At 39.1% G+C, this 18,735-nt stretch overlaps 3 protein-coding genes across 6 annotated transcripts in view; 2 read left to right on the top strand and 1 right to left on the bottom strand.

The window, feature by feature from the left end:
- pde8a (phosphodiesterase 8A) overlaps positions 1-3,042 on the top strand; it is a 45,906-nt gene extending 42,864 nt beyond the window's left edge. The window contains exons 21-22 of the mRNA XM_044353521.1: positions 108-237; positions 923-3,042. Coding sequence (XP_044209456.1) covers positions 108-237; positions 923-1,029 — 237 coding nt within the window. The 3' untranslated portion in view covers positions 1,030-3,042. The remainder of the gene's footprint in view (positions 1-107; positions 238-922) is intronic.
- A 2,937-nt stretch (positions 3,043-5,979) lies between these two features.
- Positions 5,980-15,306, top strand: LOC122983579 (KH homology domain-containing protein 4-like). 2 transcript variants are annotated; one of them, XM_044353440.1, is made up of 14 exons: positions 5,980-6,153; positions 7,278-7,575; positions 7,662-7,781; positions 7,953-8,026; positions 8,285-8,337; positions 8,477-8,682; positions 9,082-9,290; positions 9,945-10,005; positions 10,288-10,345; positions 10,569-10,804; positions 11,047-11,151; positions 12,338-12,426; positions 12,508-12,626; positions 13,087-15,306. In XM_044353440.1, exons 1-14 carry the CDS (start codon positions 6,125-6,127, stop codon positions 13,215-13,217), a joined length of 1,788 nt encoding a protein of 595 aa, XP_044209375.1. In that variant the 5' UTR covers positions 5,980-6,124; the 3' UTR covers positions 13,218-15,306. The 2 variants fall into 2 exon arrangements, with proteins under 2 accessions (XP_044209375.1, XP_044209386.1); XM_044353451.1 differs by lacking the exon at positions 5,980-6,153 and adding an exon at positions 6,245-6,313.
- The window catches only part of LOC122983575 (fibronectin type III and SPRY domain-containing protein 2), a 10,163-nt gene continuing 5,610 nt past the window's right edge, over positions 14,183-18,735 (bottom strand). For all 3 annotated transcript variants that reach the window (XM_044353424.1, XM_044353403.1, XM_044353413.1), the window contains exons 10-13: positions 17,938-18,071; positions 17,363-17,495; positions 17,056-17,232; positions 14,183-15,669 (exon numbers count right to left, since the gene is read on the bottom strand). In XM_044353424.1, the coding sequence (XP_044209359.1) occupies positions 15,420-15,669; positions 17,056-17,232; positions 17,363-17,495; positions 17,938-18,071 (694 nt within the window). In that variant the 3' untranslated portion in view covers positions 14,183-15,419. The remainder of the gene's footprint in view (positions 15,670-17,055; positions 17,233-17,362; positions 17,496-17,937; positions 18,072-18,735) is intronic.

Here is an 18,735-nt window from a genome sequence, read left to right as displayed (position 1 = left end):
GAGATGGGTCTAGCTGGCAGCAGCTGCACTGTGTTTCTTTGCATTTTATGTTTTTTTTTTTTATTGTGTGTGCGATGACTTCACTTGTGCTGTCGTCTTTGGTACAGACGGACGAGGAGAAGAGACAAGGTCTACCGGTGGTTATGCCTGTGTTTGACAGAAACACGTGTAGCATCCCAAAGTCCCAGATTTCCTTCATAGACTACTTCATTACTGACATGTTTGATGCATGGGATGGTAAGATTGCACAACATGACACAAACACTAGAGACAAATCTGTATACTATCTGTAGTCAGGTAGTTAATCCCTTATTTAAACAAGTTGCTCCATTGAGATCAAGAGCTATTTTTTGAAGAAAACATGAAAGTATGAAAGCATAGACAAACACAATTAAAATACACAATTAACATACACAACAGACAATGAATTCAACACTAAAGAAGACAATTACATGTGGCATTTGTACAGTATAGCGTTTTGAAATCCTCAAATATGAGAGATGAGAATATGTCCTTTAATACAGAAGTCAAATTAGAAACTGAAAATAGGATCATCATCTTAAAAATATATACTTTTTCCATTAACATTTTTTTAATTACATTTGTTCTACTCTTAGGGATGCATTGATTCAAACAGCAGATCAATAATGACCTTAATAACCTTTTTTTGGAAAACCATATCAGACAAAACATGTCTGGAGGGGATCTTTAAAAAGAGAGAACCGGTATCAGATAGGTTAGACATATGAGCAGAAAGGAGGGAAAAAGTTGGGTTCTTGCATCTGTCTTTTACAGACAGACTTTCAAAGATAGCAGTGCTCGTTTAAAAAATGCATCAGTGCATCCCTAGCAAACGCTGTTGTTAAAAACTGTTCTGTTAAATCTAATATCGAGCCTCCCAACTCCTTTGTCCCATTCCCAGCTTTTGCAGACCTCCCCAATCTTATGCAGCACTTGGACAACAACTTCAAGTACTGGAAAGGCCTGGATGAAAGGAAGCTGCACAGCCTGCGACCGCCTCCAGAGTAGGCGCTGCAGTGTTCGGCCCTGGGACTCTGCGGTCCGGGGCAGCCCTCCTCTCTCCTGCTGGGGCGTCTCTCTCCCTGCCAGCCCAGCCAGCCAAAGGGCCTCCTCGCCTTCACTCTCCTGCTTCTGTAGCACGCTGAGCGTCCACATGTCCGTCCATACAGAAAACACAGAAGTTGACTTTCTGACAGGCAGTTGCAGCAGCAACGTTGCTGGCTTTAAAAACCCTGTCCGATGAGAACTGTGACAAACAGACATGGACACACAGCACCCTTATGAACTTCTCGTGCCTCTCAGGCATTCGCAGTGTAGCTGGTCAAGTGACATGACTGAGAGAGGGTCCTTACAGGCCTCCTGGCCAAGCATCCGTCCTCTATTTACCATGTGGGCCCTCCTGTCTGCCTGTGAAGCTGACGTTGCTGTTTGAGTAAAAACTGCTTGTTTACTGAAGGAGCGAGCAACACTGCAGGAGTGGACGGAAGTGTGGTCTGGATATGAAGGTGTTCAATCCACATCAGGCCATATAATAACCTTTGACCTCCATCCCTGTGCTCGCAGCAAGGCAGGACTGCTCTTTTTGCCCCTGGAGGCCACACCATAAAAGAACACTCCACTGCTTTTTTTTTTTTTTTTTTTTTTTTTTTTTGGCAATATTTTCATGTGTCCTTCAGAAACACATCCAAGTTGACACGTAGCTGTCATAACAGACATGTGGGACGGGATGCTTTTCTTTTGGGTCAGGGAGTGGGTCTTTATTTTAGGCCACTGCTGAGAGACAAAAACCTCAACATCATGATCATAGGTAACTAATTACAGATGATTTGGTATGTTATTTTTTTCTTAGATGTTCCATATTTTCTATATTAAAATTCATAAATGAATTAGTTAATAAATAAGAACAAAATGAATTTTAAAAGAGAGAGAAAAGCCAAAGCTGATGAAGACAAATACTACTATAACTCTCAAAAATTCACAATTATTATTCATATGAAGCATTACCATATTAAACATTTTTATTTTCTTATCAAAAGTACAGTACCAGTTTGAATGAACACTTTTGTATTGCACTGTAAACAATATTAGAAATGTCTACGTCTCAGTGATTTGTCCAGGGATGGGATGTTGCATTGGAGAATAAGCTGTTATTGTCGATCATCAGGAGTTTGTGTGTGTGTATGTGTGGGTGTGTTTGGGCTGTAGGTGTGGGTGCGTGGGTGTATTCATTGTTGCAACAATCCCTTACTCTTGGTTTAATGCTGTAAACCGCTTGACATTTGACAACAGCAGAAATATGTGAAAACATTTTGGACTTGAAAATTTTTTCTCCCAGAAATTTTTGTATCTGGTTTATCCTACTGAAAAGACTGCCTTATTTTATACAATATTTATACAGTACATCCCACTGTGCAACTGCAACGGACATCTGGAGTTTTTATTATAACATAGTCAGAAGGTTATGTTCAAGTAAATCTCAATATTTTTATAGACAATGAATTTTACACTGGATTTGCAGCAAATGAGATCAACCATTATAGCTATCTGAATACCTGTGAATTGGATGGTCACACAGAGCATGTATACAGAGAACTAAATGGTTAAGAAGGATGTGGATCGCAGAGTTGTCTATCACTGTCTTTAAGCAGTCTCCTAGAGGCCGGCTTGCATTGATTTTGATCAAACATCATTCTATTTTGGCCACTTGTCCAACATCCTTATGCACAGACCCAGGGAACAGCGTTTTGTTCAAGGTTGGTTTCAGATTAGGATACTAATATATGTCAAAGATTGTTGCTTATTAAGAATATTTCCTCTTTAAACAGTATATAAATGCCATAACAGCTAAGCAAATGATGGTTAATAAGATGTATTGACCATGGTTATCTTTGTTTCTCTCTTATGACAGAATTGTACACTCAATCAGGGGATTTGTTTTTTCCTTCTGATTCACATCTTGGTCTGAAGGCACGGAAAAAAATTAGAAACTATTCAATGAAAAATAAAATAATGTCAATTATACATTTGCAGTTTATTTCCTGAAACGATTCAAAGTCTTTCCTCTTACTTTTTTTTTGTCTTTCTCTATCTTCTTTCACCTATTATTTATTAGCGCACAATATGACTTGTATGTATTGAAAATGTGTCTGTTTCTAACTATACCTTTAGGTTACATGTTTTACTTTGATCTGTAATCTTTTTTTGGAGAGATAAGAAAGACCAAGTTTGGATGGTTTTTCATATTTTTACAGAGAGGAAACTACATCTCAAACTACATGTTTGCTGGGTGAGACCCTAAAAAGGACTGTAGCAAAATGAAACTCATTTTCTGTATCACTGAGATGGCACATTGAACACATCTGAGTGGTAGAACACCAGATCTCAACAGGGAACAGCCGTACTTATCTCCTCCTAGTCACTTCTCATGTATTATTAAACAAGACAAAGAGTCTACGGTCACCCTAGCAGCTCTGTGAGACTGTACTTGGGCACAGCGATGCTTTTAGCCAAATGCTAACATCAGGATACTAACATGCTCACAAAGAAAATATTAAATGCTGATGTTTTGCAGGTAATGTTCACCATGTTTACCATCTTATTTCAGCCCTTAACATAAAGTACAGCTGTGGCTGATGGGAGTCATTCATTTTACAGGAATTTGGTCACAAGCCAAGGTATTGGCCAAAATAAAATTTTTACCTGCTGGTGGCGCTAGAGGAAAAGTCAGATTATCACCAAAGTCATTAAAATAAATGCTCTGCGCACCATGGATATCTGTACCAAATGTTGTGCCACTCCATCTGGTAGATGTTGAGATATTTCACAGGATAAGTGAGGTGGTGCTAGATGAAAAGTCATCAGTCATTAGGATGTATCCTCTGGGGACTGTGAATGTTTCTACAAAATGTCACAGCAATCCATCCGATACTTGTTGAGATATTTCAGTCAGGACCAAAGGCTGAAAGACCAATATTGTCACCCCTGGAGCATGGTTAAAAATATTTGGTATAAAATGTATTTTTTATTTTCTTTTGAAAGAGCACAGCAAAGAATAAAAACTTCTGCTCATTCCCTCCCAAAGCGACCCATATGAGCGTTTTGTTTTCTGATCTGACACCCCCAACGGCAGCATGACGTTTGTCGGTGCCCTCAAACCATTACAAATGACAGCTGCATAAATAAGTCATATGATCATTTTCCGATCTGCTATCTTTAAGGCTATAGTTAGGTTTAGGCACAGAAACTACTTGTAGGGAAGATCTTGGTTTTAGGTTAAGAACCTATTTAGTTAGGAAACAATTGTGTGGTCATGGTTGCAAGAAGATTGACTGTTGGTAGGAAATGGAAAACAAACAGTGGTTCACCATGTTTAAATCATGTTAATCCATCCACCGCAATCTCCTCTCTACAAGGTTTTGCAGTGCTAAAGACAACATCATGCAACTTCTACCTTTGTTCCTGACATGGATGTATTGGTTCCTGACAGATGAGTAAATAATTCACACTGCTACTAGAGCTCCTTGTCAACAAAGTTCCTATTTTCTAATATATCTCCCTGTCAGACACTGTTGGTGGACTAGTAAAACACTACAGACAACATTGGAAATAAATCCATTATCGTTCCATCTCTGACAATGTGTTTTATAAATATATGCTGTATATATGTATGCATGTATGTATGTACCAAATCAAAACCAAAATTTAACAATGGAAACTCTAAAATGCAAGTCTGCCAGAGCCAGCTGGAGATTTCACCAGAACAGTCTGTTATGTGGTCTTCAATTGAAGTGAATAGACAGAGCAAATAGTAGACCTTTAATGGGGGCCCATCAGCTCATTTTTTCCCCCATGCAGGGCCCCTAACAGATTGATCCAGCAATGGTCATGAATAGTTTTTGGGATTTTTCTATGCTTATCATCAGTGGTGGAAGAAATACTCAGACCTTTTACCTAAGTTAAAGTACCAATACAGCAATGTAAAAATACTCCATTACAAGTAAAAGTCCTCCATGAAAAATCCTATTCAAGTAAAAGTACATAAGTATAAGCAGCAAAATGTACTTTAACTTTTAAAGTGAAAATAGTGGTTTGGTCCCTCTGACTGATATATTATTATATATGACATCATTAGATTACTTATACTGAAGCATCAGTGTGTAAGCAGCATGTTACTGTTGTAGCTGCTGGAGGTGGAGCTAGTTTCAACTGCTTTATATACAGTCAACTAGTGTAGTCCAGTGGTTCCCAACCAAGGGGTTGGGCCACTCCAAAGGGATACCAGATAAATCTGAGGGGTCGTGAGATGATTAATGGGAGAAAAAAGAAGAAAAAACAAAGTTCTGATACACAAATCTGTTTTAAGTTTTTCTCTAATCTTTGATTTTTGGTGAATTATTGGATCATTTGAACATTTTTTTTAAATGAAACCATGTGAGAAGTTTAGAGGGAAAAATCACTATTTGGTGGAGCTGTTAACAACTCATAGACATCTGAAATGTGACCCTGACTACACACTGCTTTTTGTAAGACATCAAAAGCCAAAAAGGTTGGAAACCACTGGTTTTATCTTTAACAATGTGTTGTATTTTAAAAGCTTGTTATGTTATCCATTGTGTCAAATCTTCATCTGAAAAGTAACTAAAGCTGTCAAATAAATGTAGTGAAGTAGAAAGTACAATAGTAAGTATAAAGTAGCATCAAATTTAAAGTAAAGTACAAGTACCTCAACATTGTACTCAAGCACAGTAACTTACTTGAGTAAATTACTTAGTTACTTTCCACTGCTTATCATACAATCTTCAAAAATCCTGTCAATTTGGATTTTAATATTCCTATTCTGCATTTTATCTTGTATAAATCAGGATCGTTTATTTTCTAATATTTGATAATGTCTGCAGTAATAATGTTGATAAATAAACACCCATTAAACTCTTCCAGATAGTGTTACATAACATGGGAACAGCTCAGCTTCCGTCAGGTCAGACTCTGCGACCCGTCGTCAGAAGAAGTCGCCGCACAGAGCAGATCGATGGCTGCCGTCGTCCAACAGCAACTACATTAGAAACTGTTTTAATTTTTACTGCAGATTTAGTGGATTGGTGCTATGTCTTCAGGAATGACTGGACAAACACCGTAAGTTCCGTTTAGTGTGTTAGTCGTAAATAAACCTGAGTGATGTTATACATATTTGTATCGAACAGCAAGCTAACATGGTCGTGGCCTGCTAGTAGATGTTAGCTTGCGAGGTAGCGTTATAATGTGTGCGCTTTAAAGTCGCGACGAATAGGCTGTTGTGAGTATGTCGTATCAAAGTACTCGAGCATTATAAGTTATTCCTAGTAGTCTTAAATATATATATTAGTAATTTGAATGTCCCCAAAACAGGAACGTAACTTTCGAAGTCGACTAACTCTGCGTCTGTTATCGCTAGCTAACTTAAGCTGTTGTTAGCTTAGCCGAGCGTAAACAGGCTAACAATCCGTAACGCCAGCTATAATTTAACATAAAATACAAACAGTTATTGTTGGCCTCGACAAAATGACGAAGATGGTTGATGAACGAAAGCATTTTAAAAACCGTATGATACGTAACTAACTTAGCTAACATATTATTTAGCTCGTATAATTTAGGACTGAGTACAGTAAGGTTTGATTACAGTAAACCGCCCTCCACTGAAGTTACCACCGTCGTTTTTCATATTGAACATATTTTCTTTTAACTATGTTCCCCCTTTTAAAAAATATCTAAATAAAAGGACAGACAAAGAATGCAGAGTGTTACAATATGTCCCCATGAACCCCTCCATTTCCCACCATTTGGTCAATAATAATATGGCGTGGGCTTGTGTGAGAGTAAAACTCAAAAGTTTTGGCCCGGTCAAAACTGTAGGCTGCTAAAATATTTCGCCTTTTGTCTATAATTAACTGGAAAGATTCTGTAGACGAGAAGAGAGACGTTTGAGAAGTTTGGCTTATTACCTTCTCAATGCCTTGGCTTTTTGTGATACATCTGTGACAAGCCTTACCTGTCTCTGATGATTCTCAATCATTAGTTCATAAAAGTACAACTAGAAATATTTCAAGTTCTCAGTCAAAGGCATTAGGAAAGTTAATTTCATTTTGAGTCAGTATTTCTTTTTATATAGGTTTTTGCTTGTAAATTATTTTTTGAAGTAGACTTGTATGGCTTATTGTAAATGTGAAATGTTATTATATGTAGGATTATTTACTGTTGTGTTGTTTGTTTGTTTGTTTCAGGTGCCTAACCAGCCGATGGGATCAGCCAGCCCAACCCAAACAGAGTGTAGACGTAAGGCAGCAGAGGAGTAGTGAAAACGCAGCCCATCATGTCTCCTTATCAGGGGTTGTCAGCTCTGCTGGCTCCAACAGTACAGTTTCACAGCCACTACAAAAAGGAGCAGAGTCCTCAATACCTGGAACAGAAAGGCCCGCACCTCAGGGAGGAGTTGAAATGGCCGCAGCCATGGCTGCCAAAATAAATGCCATGTTAATGGCAAAAGGCAAACTGTTGACTCCTCCACCGTTATTGGCAAAGGTGTGCATAGTTTAAAAAAAAAACTGTAGCAAAGTCTTGTGTCTCTAGAGTGCTTATAGTGACCTCTGTTATTTCACATCTTTCAGACTCCTCCAAGTGTGCCGGTGCCAACCTCTACAGAAGAGATGGTTGTCACAGAGGTCGACATAAATGATGTTCCACTAAATTGCAGGGACCTTCTTACTAAAGGCAAAACACAGGAGGAGGTGAGTGGAAAGTAGTCATGGCAGTGTAACATTTGAAACGCTACATTAGTTACAAAAATGGGGAAACAGTTTAGAAGAAACTTTAAATGTTATGTTTTAGATAAATATTTTCTCATTATATGAGTGAAATGCATTTAAAGTCTTAATTAAATTGTCTATCATCTTTTCCAGATTCGACAGTTTAGTGGGGCAGTGGTCTCAACAAAAGGTCATTACATGACTGACACCGAAAAGGGAAAAGTAGGGTATGTATTCAGACATTATTTTGTTTCTGCAAAGTTATCAACAGTTGTCCCTTTAATGGATCAGACCATAAAATTCCATTCAGCCTGATACAGTGACCTCTGTCAGGGTCCATCTGTATGGGGCAACCTTCATCAGCCGACCTTCCTTCACATATAAAATGAATTCTTGAGTGTTTTAATGGTGATGAGAAAAACAAATGTTTTCAGGGTGCAAAAATTCTGTGTTGTCCATGACATTTCTGATTTGCTTTCTTTTAGACAAAGACCTTTGTATTTGCATGTCCAGGGAAAGAGCCAAGAGCAGGTCAATAGTAAGTAGTACTTAATATACCGAGTCTGGAGTCATTGTCTTTATCTAATATAATTCACAAATATCTTAAGCTTAGGCATGGGATTGAATATGTCAATAAAGCTAATGTCCATAAATTGTTGACTTCTCTGTGAACGTAGAAGCTGTATTGAGAATAAAGGAGATCATCTCTGAGGACGTATTGAGGGCCTCAGCAGCATCAGGGGGACAACAGATGCCAGTAATGCCTCCGCTCACAATCTACCCTCAGCCTCCTCGGCCTGTTATTCCCACACCCGTGCCACGGATGCCCAACGCTAACCCAGTGCCAGGACAGGGACATCGGCCTGCAGCTCCTCATTCAGGAGTAGGTAGACACGACTTTCACCCCGCTGCAAGCAAGTGGTGAAATCTGTGTAGGGGGATTCAATATCAAAATGTTAGCGTGCACAACTGTATATGTTTTAATTACGGAGTTCAGTTTTTTTTTTAAATCTTTTTTGTACTTGGTGCCTCATTGTGTTAAAATCAGGACTTTTAAAATGGAGGTCAAGAAAGTGAGGCAAATGAAGACCATGTTGCCTTCACTGATACCCACCTCCCAGATTAAATCGCAGAGAGAACGTCCTTGGTGTAAAGGGAATACTTGGGATACTGCGTCTGCTTACAAAGCTTTTCTAATTCTAGTCAAACTTATTTTAGATGTCAATAAACAACCTAAACGTTCAGCCCATATTAATAAATCGCATTTTTCTCTGATCCTCAGAGTTTTGTGCACACAAAGATTTTTGTCGGTCTGGACCAGGCGTTGCCCTCGTTCAACGTGAATGAAAAGGTTGAGGGTCCCGGAGGTTCGTACCTGAGTCACATCCAGACAGAGACGGGGGCTCGAGTCTTCCTCAGGGGAAAAGGTTCTGGCTACATTGAACAAGCATCAAAACGAGAGTCTTTCGAGCCTCTTTATGTCTATATCAGGTAATACTCATTGTTATTGCTCATGCCTGTAAATGCTGTCAAGATCCATACCAAGGTTATAATTTTACTTTAACATTGTTGTGCTTGTCGCACCTCCAACTGCATTAATAAACCTCAAAATGCAATAATAATAATAATAAATATACCTTACATCTACCTAAAAGTTGCCTGTAACTGGCCAGTATGGTTATTCTGTATATAAGCATTTCACTGATTTTGCCCATAATATAGTATCTGAGTGTTTGACTGTGGGTTTGCTGTACAATGCTGTTAACTGAAATGGTCAAGTCTACACATTAATATATCCATGATTTGAAGCAAAGACACAGAAGTTTCCATTAGGACCTGGTGCTGTTGAAGTTGGTAAAAGGAAACCACGCAAAGGGGATTTGATTTTAGCTTTAAAAGGTCTTTTAAAATACAACAGAATGGAACATAACTTGACGCTATAAGTATAAGGAAGTTATTTGTTTCAATAAATGAAGTCTACCCAAATTTAGACAGGCTGCCTGGTTTCAGTTTTAGGTTAATTTGTGACGGAACCAGCCACCCAAGAGTCCCACTTGTATATAAAACCACTTTCTTTTTGCTCTCTGGTAGTCCTTTCCTGAGACTGTTTCATCCTATTTAACAATGGCCCTTTGTGTGTTTCAGCCACCCAAATGCAGCTGGATTGGAGGCAGCAAAGAAACTCACAGAGAGTCTGCTGGAAACTGTAAGTTCATGGTATCGTTGCCACATATTAAGTTGTGGAGTTGCTGTAAATTGAACGAGAGCCTAATGGGAGGTATAAGAAGGTGAAACTATCAAAGCATATAGTTGTCACTGATACCCACCTCCAAAAGTGAAAGTGGTAGTGTGAACCACCTGATCTCCAGATATAGGTTTTGAGTGCTCTGCACCTACCCACAATGCAATTCAACTGTTAAAAATATAACAGCTCAGCCTTTGTGAAATGTAATCTTTACACAGCTTTGTTTTACTCTCCATTCTCCAGGTGAGAGCAGAACATGCCCGCATGGTGTCGATGTACACAGCCACCGGCTCAACACAACGTGAGTATGCTTTTACGTCTCATAACTTAACTGGCAAATTCCAACAGGGTGAACAAATATCAGGCACTAGCTGACTGCATTCTTCTTGTGGTAATTAATCCTCTCCTGACGTCTTTAGTGGCTCAACAATAGGTTGAAATAGTAGGTCACAGTTGTCAAACACCCTTGTTATTGATCCATGTGATATAAGCTATTAACTCCACGTTCTATACTTTCATTTCAGCATACGCAGCACATGGATTTCCACCTAATAGCAATTACTCTAGCCAGGGGTCCTGGTATAACTACCCAGCAAATGGGTATGCTGGCGGCTATTCAGCGTACCCAGGAGCCGGTGGTTATTGGAGTAATGCAAATGGTCCCCCAAGTCATTCTAACATGTCGACAAACCCTCCATCTTCTCAGGCAATGGTTCAGTATCCGGTGTGTCCAAGGAAACCGCATCCCTATCTCGTCCAGGTAAACACCAAAGACCAAAGTCTCTGCTTGTTTTCAGCATTCATCTTTTTATATATAATATTATTATTATTACAATTACTATTATTAGCTTTATAAAAGTTAATGTCAACAAGGTTTTATCCGTGTTAAACTTTGTCAAGACACATCAAATCTGTTTTCAGATCAATCAAAGTTTTTTTTGTAGGTTTTAAAAATCCTGCCACAGCATCAGTGTGTGTATTTTGGGTTTTGTTCTGCTTAAGGATCCTGGCTGCAGAGATACAGTGGAGGCTGAAGGATCTTTAAACACCCCCCCTGACTCAGGAAGTCCCAAACATCATTTCCAGGAGGGGGCTAAAGAAGAACAGGTTAGCTGAAGAGTAAACACGTGTACATACCACTGAAGGATGATTCTGGCGGTTTGAACATCTCACTGTTCAACCACAGATAATCACAGAATTACTGTTTTCTTTCTCTTTAATTCGTGCACTCTCTCCTTCTGTCTCTCGCCTATTTTCCAAACTAGTTGAGTAGTGAGTTAGGTGAATATTGTTGAAACAACAAATTACCATCCCTAATACTACAAGTGGCCATTAAACAAAGCTGAGCAGTGTTTTTTTTTTGATGACATACATGGGTTTAAGCTACGTCCTTGTGTTTGTCTGAAAATGGATATGTTGTGTTGACCATTTGGAAATTCCCGACATCAACAATTGACGCTGAAAGCACCTCAGGCACTTTTACATTCATAACTTGGTCTGTCATGAGACATGAGTCTTGAAAGGTATAAATTAAATGGATGTTTTTAATGTTGCTTTACTCAGGATTTTATATTTAACAGATTTGAATGCATTAAATAACTACCAGATGGATGTAGCTTTCTAGTGGGGCATTTGTAAAGCTTGTGGTTTGGGGGATTTTCATCAAAAAAATTTATTTATTTATTCATTTATTTCTTTCTTTTAAAGCAGTAAATACATTCTAACTACTTAATACCTAATTTAAAAGTCCTCGCGCATGCAAAAGGACACTGTTTACAAATGAACAAGGGCCTCTTGTGGTAAGCACAACTGAGAATATGCTTTGATCACAGAAAGTTGTGAGAAAGTGAGGAGAGTGTAAATGAGGCAGCTGATGATGCTGTTGTTTAGCCACAGAGGTTTTGCACACCAGATGGTACTTTTATGCCAAAAGTGTCACCAGGATTTTTCAATTACTGATTTATTTTTTGTGACTTTCACCCTTTTTTATATTTTTTATGAACTATCAAGTAACTTAATCAGGCTAATGCATTTCTAACTGCAACATTCCCAGTTCAAGTTTGGCTGAGGATCATAGCGCTTCTTCTCTCTCAAAACTGTCAAAGGCAAAAATGCAAAAAAAAAAAAAAACAACCCCAAAAACCAAAACCTCAATATCTGTAAAAACATGTGGTTGAGGTCAAACGGCTGCAGCAGTTTTTTGTCAACCTCTCCTATATATCAAACCTTTTTTCTGTCTGTTAATAAGTTGTGATGTTTTGAATCTTGAATGTTTTGTGCTTTTTCTGTTTAGCCTTCTAGCAGCTCTCCGGAGGGTCCTGCTCATCAGGAGGAGTCTGCACTTCCTGCCTCCAGTGCTGGAGAGGAGAAAGTAGTAGAAAGGTCTGTCTTTAAATTTCCTTTTTGAACGTCATTCTTCATGAATCACGTGTGGCGAAGATATTAATGTTTCTCTCCCTTCAGGATTCTGATGCCTCCGCCGCCACCTCCCTTCGTGGCTCCCGCCCCTGTTACACGCAAAAGGCCGAGAGACGCGGTGACAGAAGATCCAGCCTGTCTGCCCAGCAGCGCCGCGTCAATTGGTATGCAGTTTTCTGTTTCCTGATATTCTGAGAGCCTAAGAGTACTCAGATATTTCTTCTGTGGAGTTGTCTGTTGCATGAAATGGCATCTCCCCCCATGGAGGAATGGAGGAGGAGTGGAGACCTGTGTGAATCCCTCCACTGGTAGAACCCACTAACACGCTCTTCTTGTATATGTTTTTTGTCTTTCCCTTGTTTTCTCTCTCAACATGTGTCCCCGGACCTGCCTGTTATGGATGTGTGCTCTGCTGCCGTTTCATTTGATATCTTCCCTCCCCCTGGCTGTGGATCAAACGAACTCAAAACCACCGCTAACATGGGGCTCCTCAATGGGTTTCTTTTTTGTTTTGTTCTCTCGCTTTGTCTCCCCTCCTTCTCTCTGTTTCCCATCTCTCTCTCTCATATCTCCCACCTTCTTTCTGCTTTTCTCTGTCTCTCCATTTTTATTGTGCCCTTACAGGTGTTCAAGAGGAGGTGTGTGAGAAGAAGTCTAAAGTGGATGAAGATGCATCAGGGCTAGTGCCCTACGGAGGAGACTCCTCCGATGAAGAGGAGGAGAGGACACGCAGCAGTAAGACAGATAACTCATAACCCCTGCCCTGCCCTGCCCCTTCCCACTGTCCAGGATACCCACAGACCCAAAGTCGACACTCAGTCGACATCACAGTTCTCAAACCTCATAAAAGGAAAAATCCACCCTCGTGTTATTATACACTGTATCAAGACCATATCAGTGTTTCTTCACATTTCAACACATTTACTAACCTGATGCACCAGATGGTTTGTTACACAGAACCATCTGAGAAGTTGTCCTTGGAAACTGTTTGGAAAAGGGCAGACTTTTTCCAAAAATACTTGGCCGGTGATTGGATGAACCATCTGTCTACCACCGTCTTGTCTTGTGAGGCAGCTGGATTCACACACAGATCACACAAGAATCCTCGTAGAACACCGATTGGTTGTTCAGACACTAGCACACAAATTAAAGCCTGACAAAAAAGATTCTTGCACGGTGTTGTGATCTCACAAATCAAGCTGCCTCGCAGGGTAACCCATTTACTACAAAGAACATATACATTAATGCTGACAATCTTCCAATTTTTAAATGTTTTGGGTTTTTGTAGGTGGTTGGATGAACCATCTGTCTACCGCCGTCTTATCTTGTAAGGCAGCTGGATTCGCGAGATCACGTGAGAATCCTCGTAGAACACTGATTGGTGGTTCGGACACCAGCACAAAACTTGAAGCCTGACAAGAATGTTTCTTGTGTGATCATGCAAATCCAGCTGCCTCGCAAGGTAACCCATTTACTACAAAGAACATGCTCAGGGTGCAAAATTAACTTTTTTTTGTCCAGTGAATGTTCAAATTTCACCAGCCACTCAATAGATCACCATTGGTTTTTTTTGGCTAGTGAGTGAAGTAAATCTATCAGCCACTTACATATTTTACCAGCATGTGGCTGGTGCTAATTTTGTGCCCTGGCATATACACTATTGCTGACAATCTTTTGAATTTTTTAAATGTTTTGGGTTTTTGTAGATTTTTTTTTTTTCATTTTTCTTGCTTCCAAACAGACATTGGTTTTTTATTCATCCCTGTATGTCACTTCAGATTTCTGGTAGCAAGTCTTCTATTGCCATTCAGGACTTTAGGACACACCATCAGGTTGTCTTAATACAGTGTGAACAGACTAAAGATGCAGAACAACACTGGTATGGTCTTTGAAATATCACCGGTTTCTGATGTTGAGTGCTTTCCTGGAGTTTTAAGAAAGAAGGGTTGTTGTTGTTTTCTCTTCTAGTGTAAGTATGTATGTGTAGGTAATGCTTTTTTTTTTTAAGATTATTTTTTGGGCATTTTGCCTTTTGAGAGTCAGTGTAGTGAGACGGGAAACAAGGGAAGGGAGAGGGATGTGACATGCAACAACCATGGACGTTGCGGTTACATGGTATGAGCCTTAACCATTAGGCCATCATGGCGCCCCGGTACTGCCTTTCCTTAACTCCCCAGACAGTGGGTATGAACTCAAAGGTGGGCATATTTCAATTTATGTTCACCTAATACAAATGTAAATATAGACAGCCTGCCTAGTATTTCATGAACATTGTGCACTGTGTATTTTCTGTTAGCCACATCACTGTGGCTACGTGCCATTAAGGAATTTTGAGGCTATGTTTTTAGAAATTACAAATCTTTTCTGCAATGTTTTCTTCCCTGTGTTATTGCTAAATATTAATTGAAAATGGTGAGTCTATATTAAGCCTTTCTTTTTGACTCTAAAACTTGCACTTACTATTCTTTTTAGATGGCTGTGGAACTTTCAGTTATGAAAACAAACAAAAAAATGTCTAGTAAAGCAAATCACATCACCAGTAGCCAGTTTTAACAGTGTTAAAGTATTATGGGTGGATTTTTCCTTTTTAATGTGGATACAATTGTGTAATAACTCCAGATGGATTCTTCTTTCTTAAAACATTTTAATTTTCATTTTTCAACGCATCTTTTGTTAATCAAAAACCAGCCCCTCATTTCCTTTTTTGACTTTCATCACTTGGTCTGCTGCAGTTACTGATGGTATAAATACATATTGTAAAATTCAGTGAAACTTTTTTCTTATCTTGGAAAATGGTGTATGCCTGTTCCCATGGAATACTATAATAAAAACACCTGAAATTCCCTCATTGTCTTTGGATCCCACATATTTTATACAGCTGCAGTTGTGATCCAGAACTTTGGTAGGTATTTTATTTTATGTCATATAAATACTCTGAATAGATGCGGTTACTGATGTCAGATGAATGCGTATTCAGGAGCCTCTATGCCATTGTGCACAGTGAGAGCTCCCGGGTTGTCCAGGCCAAAGCAGGGCTGGACATAATTTCGGAAGTGACAGTGGAAGGTGTGTAGGTGTTGCTCCAGATCCACATTAAAAAAGGATAGAGTCCCCCTGTCGTAGTCCAGTGCCACTCCTATCCGCACTGGATTCACTGTGAGCCTCAGGTCGGGGCTCCAACCGCTGTGCAGAAACTCGTACTTATGCCTAAGAAAGAAAGAAAGAGAGCAACATTATGATCGTGTACCGCAAACATGTTCTAAATATAAAACTTTTTCTCTCATCCTGTTGCAACAATGGTCCAACTCTGTCAGCCATTAGTAAAGCAGATGTTGAATCATAAGCAGCAGCAGCGGTGGCAGCAGGATTTCATATGGCCATGGATTAAATAAAATGAGAAACGTGTTCGTTAAGTTGTGCGTAGGCAGAATCAGCAGGATGATGCCCACAATGAAAACCACATTCAGGGCTTGTGTGATACGCCTCACTATGATTTGCTAAATGTGACAATTCAACTGTCCTGCTTTGTTCTAAGAAGAGTTGCCATAGCAACACTTTTAAAGTAACAGATATTCAACTGTGGGCTTAGTTTTTTGCATAGAGCTGAAGCACAATTTTTGCTTAGGAAAGGAAAATTTCTAGTGGCTAAAAATACAGTCTTGGCCCAGTTTCCATGAACTGCAATCATAGTCTCTCAGAGGATCAGCATGCTAATTCTGGTATCAGATAGGCTGAGAAGTCTGCATCTCCTTGGTCTGTGTAATCCTGTGAAAATAAGTCAGTTTTTCCTTCCCAGCCCGCACAACACATGGGAATATCAAGTATATTTGAACAAATAAGCAGCAACCAAGGTTACTTAAACCTCTGTTTTGTTGAAATCTTGTTTATTTTATCATCTGGGGTCCAACAGACCCCACTGCTGTTTGTAAAAAGAATATAATTGTAAAATCAATGTTTTTGCTTTAAATTAGGGCTGGGTAATACGGACAAAATCCAATATCAGGATATTTTTGACCAAATACTTATCAATATTGTGACAATATTGACTATTGGTGCTTTCACAAAATATTAACACAATGAGATTATTGATAATCATCAGCAATGTGGATATAATGACCAAGTAGGTAAAGGCAAATAATAGAATAGCTGGAACAGTCTGGTAAATTCAGAAAAAGGACATCACTTTACTGTAATGCAGCCTTGAAAACCAGGAAAAGACAACACTTGTGCCATATAATGATATCCAAACTCTAAGAAGATATCTAGTCTCATATCACAATATCTATATAATAAAGATATATTGCCATGCCCTACTTTAAATGTTTATTTTTCTTCTGATTGTTAATAAAACCCTGTATGTCTCCTCTACAAACAAAATCTGAGGTCATTGAGACCCCAAACAAGTAAATTGTAATTTTCTGTAGCGGACACCTCATGTCATTCAACATGTCATTACTTCAAATGAAGGTTTATGAGCAATTCTCATTAAAGTCAAATGATATATTTTTGAGCTGTTAAAGAGGACCCAGTGTCTCCGGGACACCAAACAGTACATGAGGGTTAATAATCACCACAGTGATGGTGTACGGGTACCTGGTTGGAGTGAGAATGTGCCTCATACACCAGGAAGTAATGTTGGCTCCGAGGTAGGAGTTCCTCTCTGTGTCTTCATACGCTACTCCAATTCTAAACTCCGTCAAGTCATCCACCTCAACTTCCCAGTAATGCCTGCCTCGCACTGGAATCAGATCCCCCAGGACAGCTACACAACTACACACACACACACACACATTTCACATATGAACGTTTAAAAAGGGGTATGTAACACATTTACATTTAAGGTATGTCTATACATAAATAAAGTAGACATAAGAAAACTTCAGATTATTTCTTTCTTTACCTGGTAAATGTGTCACCATCTATGGCCATTGCACTTATTGGCAGCTCCTCGTCTCCATAAAACATAGTGAAGCCATCCTCAGAGATGGACAGGCAGGGATGGGCAGTATCTTCCAGGAGATAGAAGAACGTACCTGCACACGTAAACAAACATTGTTGATCATCACATGAATGTGCCAAAAAGCAGTGGTGGACAATAAGTAAGTTGATTTATTCAAGTACTGTTTTTGAGGTATTTATACTTTACTTGAGGATTTATTTGAGTTACAAGTTACTTCTCGGATTAAGATTTTACATACAAAACATGATCAGTTAATAAAATATGATGCATTGTTCTAGATTAAACTAAATAACTATATGAATTAGTTCAAATTAGCTCCAATTTTAAATATTACATGTTAATGCATCAAAAATAATCATTCAGTAATATAAACAGTGACAGGGACATTCTGCATGAGTACTTTTACCACTGATACCTTAACACCCAAGTACATTTAAAGTACATTAATCCAAATTTTGAATGCAGGACTTGTGTATTTTAGTACCATGAGCAGACTGACCCGTGGTGCTTCTCACCTGTTGTGGAAACAGTTAAAACTTCACTCCTGTCACTGGGCCCACCGATGTTGACTGCTCTCACAGAGATGAGGTAACGTCGTCCTGTCTGCAGCTGGATCAGACACTGACAGGTGGGCACGGCAACTATAGACCTGAGCGATTAACCCATGGGACAACAGGCTGATATCACTTCCTCTTAAATATATCAAATGCACAATAATGACAATTCTTTGGGTTGGTTTTATTATTTCCATTACCCTACCGCTGTGTAAAGCCTTTAAAATAACATCTTTTCTAACGGCTTTTGAAATACCAGGTGGATAAATGAGGTGGTTAAAAAAGGAACTTTGTCATATCTGGAACATGGGCCCCATTTTAGTCAAGGGAATTTCCATTAAATGATGGGCTTTAACTATTCTCTGAAGTGACCAGATGAAAAATGAAAATGACCCCAAATGTGAGGACAGTATTCTAGCTGAGGCTAACAGTGCTGCAGGAGCTGCAGCTAAGAATAGATTTTCTAGGACAGAGTGTGTCTTGATTCAGCAGCTCTATATCCATGGGACCTCAAAAATCCCAGGCAAGCACTAACACAGGCTTGTTTATGGATGTATTGAAGCAAAAGCCTTATTAAAAGGATCGGCCAGTGAAGACAAATATCATGGGGTGCTGCATCTTTGAAGCTCTGTACTTTCACTGGGCCACTTTTGTTTATACTGAGATATTTTTACTTTGCGTGTGAACTTAAAGGATAAGGCTGGTTATTTGCTATATTTTTCTTATTGTCAACAAATCTGATGTGCAGAGCCAAACCAA

Source organism: Thunnus albacares, chromosome 1 (genome assembly GCF_914725855.1).
Source record: "Thunnus albacares chromosome 1, fThuAlb1.1, whole genome shotgun sequence".
NCBI classification, from domain to species: domain Eukaryota; kingdom Metazoa; phylum Chordata; class Actinopteri; order Scombriformes; family Scombridae; genus Thunnus; species Thunnus albacares.
This window is presented reverse-complemented; position numbering and strand designations above follow the sequence as displayed.